The 9,936-nt window shown below is 39.1% G+C and overlaps 1 protein-coding gene across 1 annotated transcript in view; it reads left to right on the forward strand.

Moving 5' to 3' along the window:
- LOC133559014 (vinculin-like) overlaps positions 1-1,502 on the forward strand; it is a 72,642-nt gene extending 71,140 nt beyond the window's left edge. The window contains 1 exon segment of the mRNA XM_061910288.1: positions 1,278-1,502. Within this exon segment, the coding sequence (XP_061766272.1) occupies positions 1,278-1,424 (147 nt within the window). The 3' untranslated portion in view covers positions 1,425-1,502.
- Positions 1,503-9,936: the final 8,434 nt, after the last annotated feature.

Below are 9,936 nucleotides of genomic sequence, written 5' to 3' on the forward strand. Positions count from 1 at the left end.
CAGCACCTCCAAAACCCTCAAATCTAGACTCCAAACATCCCAGAATAAGATAATCCGGTTACTTTTAGACCTCCACCCCAGATCACGCCTCAATCCAACCCACTTCTCCAAAGTGGGCTGGCTCAGGGTGGAGGACAGAGTAAAACAACTTGCATTGAGCCTAGTCTATAAAATCCGCTACACCTCCTTGATACTGAAGTACATGTCAAATTACTTCCTTAATGACCGCCATAACCACAACACCAGGGGGAGCTCCACAAACCACGTTAAACCCAGATTTCGATCTAACAAAGGTCTTAACTCATTCTCTTTCTATGCCACATCAATGTGGAATGCACTCCCAACAGGTATAAAAGTAAGTGCATCTCTATATTCCTTCAAAACCGCTCTAAAACAATACCTCCAGGCAACTTCAACACTTTACTAATACCCTCCTCCATTCACATCCCATCTCCCCGGATTATAAACAACTCAAATGTACTTCTAATGTATATACTTGTTCTTATGCTATCTGAACTCACTATGTTCTCTGCTGGCTGCACATATCCTACTAAATAAGACCTACACTGTTTCAATGTCCACATTTCTCTGTTGATGCAATTGTTGATGACTGAAGTTCTGATATCAACCAAAGCTCCACATCCCACCCCCCGGATTGTAAATAATGTAAATAATTCAATGTACATACTATGATGATTAACTTGTGTGATGACTGTATTATGTTGATAGTATATATTTGTACCATGAATTGATTAACGTGGACCCCGACTTAAACAAGTTGAAAAACTTATTCGGGTGTTACCATTTAGTGGTCAATTGTACGGAATATGTACTGTACTGTGCAATCTATGAAGAAAAGTATCAATCAATCAATCAATCAATCAGGTGTTGTTTTAGAGCGGGTTTGAAGGAGGATAGAGATGCATTTACTTTTATACCTGTTGGGAGTGCATTCCACATGGATGTGGCATAGAAAGAGAATGAGTTAAGACCTTTGTTAGATCGGAATCTGGGTTCAGCCCTTTGAGACACTACTGATTTAGTGCTATATAAATAATCATTGATTGATTGATTGATATAGTGATGCATGGTTGCTTATGGTTTAAATTCATATTAAACAATTGCGAGAACGACTTTTTATTGTCCGTATTGAGTTAAAAATTTTTAATGATTTCTGCATGTGGTGTGCCTTCTGAGTTTTTCGATGAGAAAAGTGTGCCTTGGCTCAAAAAAAAAGTTTGAAAAACACTGAAGTGTCCGTCCTTTTGTTCCACCAGGCCACCGAAATGCTGGTCCACAACGCCCAGAACCTGATGCAGTCCGTGAAGGAGACCGTCCGGGAAGCGGAGGCGGCCTCTATCAAGATCCGCACGGACTCAGGCTGCACCCTGCGCTGGGTGCGCAAGACCCCCTGGTACCAGTGAACAAATACGTGGCGGCACACACACACTTTGAATAAAAGCGGCGAGATAGACCTAGACTATTCTCCATCATCCTCTGTAGATTGGCTTCATTTTTATCTTGTTTTCCCCTTTAGTGGAGACACCAGATTTGGAATATCTATTTTTGGTATGTTGTGTTAAAAAAAAAAAAAAAAACTGATTTCAGGTAGCTAAGATATATTTTCTGCATGAGAATGTTTTCTATTTTTTTTAAACGCCGACAACGATGCTTTGTTTATTAATAGTTGTATGTGTTGTGTGGACACCGAGCTTAAGGGCGGAGCCTGGCGTGGACGGACCAGCACCTCCTCCTCTCATGTTTACTTTCACTTTTAACACTGCTCTGCAGGGGAATTTAACAGTGTGATGACATCACCCGTCATGTGATGACGATTGTACTTGAAGAACTTTTTGGGCTTCTGGAGGCGTTTTGACTCTTAGACAATGAATTGTATAATATTTTCATGAATAGTGTACGCTCGGTCAAATGACGGGTTTTTCAAGGTAGTAAACGGTACAAGTCATCGTTAGTTATAGTCATGGTGTTAGTTTATTTGGAAGATGCATACAATTACAATATGACACATTGCGTATTTACACTTTCCCATTGCGGCCTGTCTGAAAAGGAGTAGGAAGAATCGGCGCTTATTTAATCCTACCCCTTTACGTTTCGTCGCCTTTTCCAACACATCTGGAACACAACAGTAAATAAGTAGAAAAATGAGTAAGTAAATACAAACCCCGTTTCCATATGAGTTGGGAATACAATGATTTGCAAATCATTTTCAACCCATATTCAGTTTGAATATGCTACAAAGACAACAAATTTGATGTTCAAACTGATAAAAAAAAAAAACATTTTTGCAAATAATCATTAACTTCCGAATGTGATGCTAGCAACACGTGACAAAGAAGTTGGGAAAGGTGGCAATAAATACTGATAAAGTTGAGGAATGCTCATCAAAAACTTATTTGGAACATCCCACAGGTGTACCAGGCTAATTGGGAACAGGTGGGTGCCATGATTGGGTATAAAAACAGCTTCCCAAAAAATGCTCAGTCTTTCACAAGAAAGGATGGAGCGAGGTACACCCCTTTGTCCACAACTGCGTGAGCAAATAGTCAAACAGTTTAAAAACCTCGTTTCTCAAAGTGCAATTGCAAGAAATTTAGGGATTTCAACATCTATGGTCCATAATATCATTAAAAGGTTCAGAGAATCTAGAGAAATCACTCCACGTAAGCGGCATGGCCGGAAACCAACATTGAATGACCGTAACCTTCGATCCCTTAGACGACACTGTATCAAAAACCGACATCAATCTCTAAAGGACATCACCACATGGGCTCAGGAACACTTCAGAAAACCACTGTCACTAACTACAGTTGGACGCTACATCTGTAAGTGCAAGTTAAAGCTCTACTGTGCAAAGCGAAAGCCGTTTATCAACAACATCCAGAAACGCCGCCGGCTTCTCTGGGTCCGAGATCATCTAAGATGGACTCATGCAATGTGGAAAAGTTTCTGTGGTCTGACGAGTCCACATTTCAAATTGTTTTTGGAAACTGTGTCCTCCTGAACAAAGAGGAAAATAACCATCCGGATTGTTACAGGTGCAAATTTGAAAAGCCAGCATCTGTGATGGTATGGGGGTGTATTAGTGCCCAAGGCATGGGTAACTTACACATCTGTGAAGGCACCATTAATGCTGAAAAGTACATACAGGTTTTGGAGCAACATATGTTGCCATCCAAGCAACATTATCATGGACGCCCCTGCTTATTTTAACAAGACAATGCCACGCCACGTGTTACAACAGCGTGGCTTCATAGTAAAAGAGTGTGGGTACTAGACTGGCCTGCCTGTAGTCCAGACCTGTCTCCCATTGAAAACGTGTGGCGCATTATAAAGCGTGAAATACGACAACGGAGACCCCTTTCTTGTGAAAGACTGAGCATTTTTTGGGAAGCTGTTTTTATACCCAATCATGGCACCCACCTGTTCCAATTAGCCTGCACACCTGTGGGATGTTCCAAATAAGTGTTTGATCAGCGTTCCTCAACTTTATCAGAATTTAATGCCACCTTTCCCAACTTCTTTGCCAAGTGTTGCTGGCATCAAATTCTAAAGTTAATAATTATTTGCAAAAAAAAAAAAAAAAATGTTTATCAGTTTGAACATCAGATATGTTGTCTTTGTAGCATATTCCACTGAATATGGGTTGAAAATGATTTGCAAATCATTGTATTCTGTTTATATTTACATTTAACACAATTTCCCAACTCATATGGAAACGGGGTTTGTACAAATACCGTATTTTTCGGAGTACAAGTCGCTCCGGAGTATAATTCGCACCTGCAGAAAATGCATTATAAAGAAGGAAAAAAACATATATAAGTCGCACTGGAGTATAAGTCGCATTTTTAGGGAAATGTATTTGATAAAACTCAACACCAAGAATAGACATTTGGAAGGCAATTTAAATCAAATAAAGACTAGTAAATAACAGGCTGAATAAGTGTACGTTATATGAGGCATAAATAAGCAACTGAGAAGGTGCCTGGTATGTTAACGTAACATATTATGGTAAGAGTCATTCAAATAACTATAACATATAGAACATGCTATACGTTTACCAAACAATCTGTCACTACTAATCCATAAATCTCATCAAATCTTATATGTCTAGTCTCTTACGTGAATGAGCTAAATACTATTATTTGATATTTTATGGTAATGTGTTAATAATTTCACACATAAGTCGCTCCTGAGTATAAGTCACATCCCCGGCCAAATTATGAAAAGAACTGTGACTTATGGTCTGAAAAATACGGTAAAAACTGTACATAAACCGTTATTTAAAATTAATAGGCAGGATCATTAAATTGATGAGTCTTAAGGCAGTGGTTCTCAAACCTCAGAAAACACTTGGCTTTCCTAATACCACAAAAATGATCAGAAATAAAATACAGTAGCATAGTAGGCCTAAGTATTCATTAAAAACAAGGCGACGGCTTTATTCTGTGCTTTTGGGTCGCTATAACATTACACACAGTTTGAACAGTAACACTGGGTTTGAATATTGAATGAAGTGATTCTTTGGCGTACCTCTAGATCGGGGGTCGGCAACCCAACATGTTGAAAGAGCCATATTGGACCAAAAATACAAAAACAAATCCGTCTGGAGCCGCAAAAAATTAAAAGCCATATTACATACAGATAGTGTGTCATGAGACATAAATTGAATCAAGAGGACTTAAAGGAAACTAAATAAGCTCAAATATAGCTACTAATGAGGCATAATGATGCAATATGTACATACAGCTAGCTTAAATAGCATGTTAGCATCGATTAGCTTGCAGTCATGCGGTGACTATATGTCTGATTAGCGCTCCACACAAGTCAATAACATCAACAAAACTCACCTTTGTCAGAAGTTTGGTGGACAAAATGAGACAGAAAAAGAAGTGGGATAAAACACGTCTTAGAAAGTCGGAGAAAGTTATACATGTAAACAAACTACGGTGAGTTCAAGGACCGCCAAAATCAGTAGGACAAAACGGCGCTCGCCAAATACTCGAATCAGTGAAGCATGTTGAATATAAACAGTGTGCTTTATAGCAATTAGGGAGGTTTGTGTCATGTTTGTCATCCTGCAGAAACAATATTAAAACAAAAAAATATGTTATTTCCCCTCATCATTTCCATTTTTCATATATTTTTGAAATAGCTCCGGTGAGCCTCTAGATCAGGGGTAGGGAACCTATGGCTCTAGAGCCAGATGTGGCTCTTTTGAAAACTGCATCTGGCTCTCAGATAAATCTTAGCTGACATTGCTTAATACGATAAGTAAGGAATAATTTTGCTGGTAATCACAGTGTTAAAAATAACCTTCAAAATATAAAACATTTTTATGCATTTTAATCCATCCATCCATTTCCTACCGCACCTGTTGAAGAAGTCACATTATTGGTAAGAAGTATTTTAATTATTATTGGTTAGCTTCAGAATAAAAATGTTATTAAAAATGATAGGAAACTTATTGTACTCTAAAAAATGTTATCAATTAAAAATGCATGCATTTAATTGTATTTGGTGTTCGGGGCGGCATAGCTCGGTTGGTAGAGTGGCCGTGTCAGCAACTTGAGGGTTGCAGGTTCGATTCCCGCTTGTGCCATCCTTGTCACTGCTGTTGTGTCCTTGGGCAAGACACTTTACCCACCTGCTCCCAGTGCCACCCACACTGGTTTAAATGTAACTTAGATATTGGGTTTCACTATGTAAAGCGCTTTGAGTCATTTGAGAAAAGCGCTATATAAATATACTTCACTTCACACAATATTATATGGCTCTCACGGAAATACATTTTAAAATCTTTGGCTTTCATGGCTCTCTCAGCCAAAAAGGTTCCCGACCCCTGCTCTAGATGAAGCCAACCACAGTTTGAGAATCACTGCCTTCGGGGAAATTGAAGTTTAAATTGAGTGCACCTCTCGACCGCAACCAGCAGAGGCGCTGGTGCGTCACTCTCGACTGGTTTGGAAAAAAACATGCCACTGGCATGGAAACGGGAGTTCAGAACAGTCATCGAAAAGGGACATTTAGTCGTCGCTAATTCAAGCCCATCCCTAAATTTTGTGAACAGATTTTTATAAACTTCATTAAAAAACACTCTTAAATCATGTTAATTAATTTGCAGTGATTTAGTACCAAAACATTGTTTTGTGTTGCCACATAATTGAATCCAACTCAAAGACCTCACTTTTTTTGTCGCGTTTCTTAAGTCGTGTTCTTTTTAGTCTGTATGTGACACCATAAATGTGATGTTCATTTAACAATATCTTGGACTAATACTAAAAAAAGAAAACCCTGGTGGTTTGGTGTAACATGCCCAACATTACAGGTGTTTAGGTCTTAGTAATTACATATACAATCACTTCTTTACATAATCAATACACGTCACTTTTATCCTAATTTATACGGTGTTTTGTATGATTGCTGGGCAAATGTAATTTTACATGGAGAATCACTGTGGCTTGACTATAGAACAGACATGGGCACGCTATTAAAGGGACAGAATGTGGTGAGCATGTAGCAGACACTTGCAGAGAGCAAGTGTGTGTGTGTGTGTGTGTATGTGTGTGTGTGTGTGTGTGTGTGTGTGTGTGTGTGTGTGTGTGTGTGTGTGTGTGTGTGTGTGTGTGTGTGTGTGTGTGTGTGTGTGTGTGTGTGTACTTGACGTGTCCCACGCCCACTGAATGTATCTTGAGAGCTTGTGGCCCCCTGCCAACACATGTGTTGTGCCTTGGAAAATAAAAAAAAAACAAAAATGATGAATGATATCAGTGAAGTTGTGTGTCTTCATATAAGTGTTTTGCTTTTTTAAAGTGAAGTGAATTATATTTACATAGCGCTTTTCTCAAGTGACTCAAAGCACTTTACATAGTGACACCCAATATCTAAGTTACATTCAAACCAGTGTGGGTGGCACTGGGGGCAGGTGGGTAAAGTGTCTTGCCCAAGGACACAAAGGCAGTAACTAGGATGGCACAAACGGGAATCGAACCTGCAACCCTCAAGTTGCTGGCACAGCCACTCTACCAACCGACCAATGCCGCCCCAAGAGCGACATGTGGCAACGACAATAATCCAGCAACTGACTGGAGGACAAAAACAGACTCAAATAGAAGCGGGCTGATTGACACCAGGTGTGGCCAGGTGCCAATCAGCTGTAGCTGAGGGGAAAACAGCACACAGGGAGACAAACAGGAAGCTTTTTTTGTGATTAAAAAAAATAAGGAAAAGTGAAAAAGTTGTATCAGAGCACTTTTCTTTAGTAAACACTCACTGAAAATGTGTAAATATCTCACAATAAGTGTGTAAATTTGGTTTTATTACACTATGGTTCTTCCCATCCATCCATCCATTTTCTACCGCTTATTCCCTTTGGGGTTGCTGGTGCCTATCTCAGCTACTATGGCTCTTAAAAGTCAAATATTGTGATAATGGTGAAAGTTTCAGCTTGGAATAAATTAAAGTATTTCTACTAAAGCACTCTTTATTAACCTAAGTTGGTTTTCAAGCTACAACAGCTACAATGCAAAAAGTCAGTGTTCAAAAACAAGAAAAAAACAAACAAAAATGAGGGGTATTTTATTTGAACTAAGCAAAGTTATCTGCCAATAGAACAAGAAAATTTGGCTTGTCAAGACTTTCTAAAACAAGTCAAATTGGCTAACCTCAATGAACCCAAAAAAACCTTAAAATAAGTACAGTGGGGCAAAAAAGAATTTAGTCAGCCACCGATTGTGCAAGTTCTCCCACTTAAAATGATGACAGAGGTCTGTAATTTTCATCATAGGTACACTTCAACTGTGAGAGACAGAATGTGAAAAAAAAATCCAGGAATTCACATTGTAGGAATTTTAAATAATTTATTTGTAAATTATGGTGGAAAATAAGTATTTGGTCAACCATTCAAAGCTCTCACTGAAGGAAGGAGGTTTTGGCTTAAAATCTCACAAAACATGTCCCCATTCATTTTTTCCTTAACACGGATCAATCGTCCTGTCCCTTTTAGCAGAAAAACCGCCCCAAAGCATGATGTTTCCACCCCCATGCTTCACAGTAGGTATGGTGTTCTTGGGATGAAATTTAGTATTCTTTTTCCTCCAAACACAACTAGTTGAGTTTATACCAAAAAGTTATATTTTGGTTTCATCTGACCGCATGACATTCTCCCAATGCTCTGCTGTATCATCCATGTATCCATTTTGGTATAAACTCAACTCGTCGTGGTTCTTAACCCTGTTGAAGGTACCGAACCCCACCAGGTTCATATGCGCATTCACCGAACCGTTCTTTAGTTAAAAATACAATGTTGTTTTTTTCAAATTCAAGACAAAGTTATGTTTTTGATAACACTTTAGTATAGGGAATATATTCTAAGCAACAAAGACTTAATTTTGTCATGATCAGTGGTCTGGATCATGTTTTTGTTAGTTTTTGGACTCTTTTAGTTCCTGTTTGCGCTCTCGTTTTGTTTGGTTACCGACTTATGATTTTCACCTGCCTCTGGTGTTCGGACCGTGCACCTGTTTCTAATCAAGACCCTTATTTAAGCCTGTCTTTGCCAGTCAGTCAGCCTGGCGTCATTTCTTGTTTTCATGCGATACCACAGTTCATGTTGCTCGATTCATACCGTGGCCACGTAAGTCTTGTTTATTTCTTGCCACAGTTTCGTGTTTGTTTAAAGCCATAGTTTATGTTTGTTTGTTTCATGCCACAGTTTTGTGTTTGTTCCTCGCCATAGTTTGTTAACCTCATGCCCTGCCAAGATTTATCGAGTTAATAAATATGTTCCTACCTGCAAGCCTTGTCCGGAATAGTCCGTTTGCATCCCAGGAGAACAAACCTCGCAGTAAGCTGCGAATCCCCCCCGTCATGACAGAATGATCAACCAAACAAAACAAGGGAGCGCAAACAGGAACTAAAAGAGTCCAAAAAATAACAAAAAAATAATCCAGACCATAGATCATGTCAAATTTAGAGCTATTTGGACAATAGGTGAACATATTCTAAGTAATAAAGACTTAATTCAGAGTTATTTGGTTAGGGTTATAATAAGGCCTAATGAGGCATTAATAAGTACTTAATAATGACTAGTTAAGAGCCAATATGTTACTAATTTACATGTTAATAAGCAACTAGTTAATGGTGAATATGTTCCCCATACTAAAGTGTTCAATCAATGTCAATCAATGTTTATTTATATAGCCCCAAATCACAAATGTCTCAAAGGACTGCACAAATCATTACGACTACAACATCCTCGGAAGAACCCACAAAAGGGCAAGGAAAACTCACACCCAGTGGGCAGGGAGAATTCACATCCAGTGGGACGCCAGTGACAATGCTGACTATGAGAAACCTTGGAGAGGACCTCAGATGTGGGCAACCCCCCCCCTCATGTTACCATGTTTTTTTTTTACTGGTGCACAAATTGAACCGTGCATTAATATCACCTTCTTCAAGCAACAAAACCAACACAGTACTTAAACTCACAACAAATTACACACATGCAAATCAGTCAGCTGTTGCTGTATCCGTATTACGCCGATAGGGAGAAGTTTGTATTCACACGATGAGTTGGGTGTGTTTTGACCTCTGCCGAACCCCTGAGGCCGACTCACCGAACCCCTAGGGTTCCATCGAACCCAGGTTAAGAACCACTGTTCTAGAGGTAGTCACCTTAAACGGTTTTCACTTCACAGGTGTGCTAGAAGCTCATTGAGAGAATGCCAAGAGTTCATCATTTAAAGTTTTGATGCTTTCAGTGACAATCTACAATGTAAATAGTCATAAAAATAAAGAAAATGCATTGAACGAGGAATGGCCTATACTGTATATTAGGTATGTGTGCAAGGGAACAGAAAGGGTGGATTTTTAATTAACACACAATAGCGCACATAGACCTAAAAGAACCACAACGGA

This window comes from Nerophis ophidion, linkage group LG09, assembly GCF_033978795.1.
Source record: "Nerophis ophidion isolate RoL-2023_Sa linkage group LG09, RoL_Noph_v1.0, whole genome shotgun sequence".
Taxonomy (NCBI): domain Eukaryota; kingdom Metazoa; phylum Chordata; class Actinopteri; order Syngnathiformes; family Syngnathidae; genus Nerophis; species Nerophis ophidion.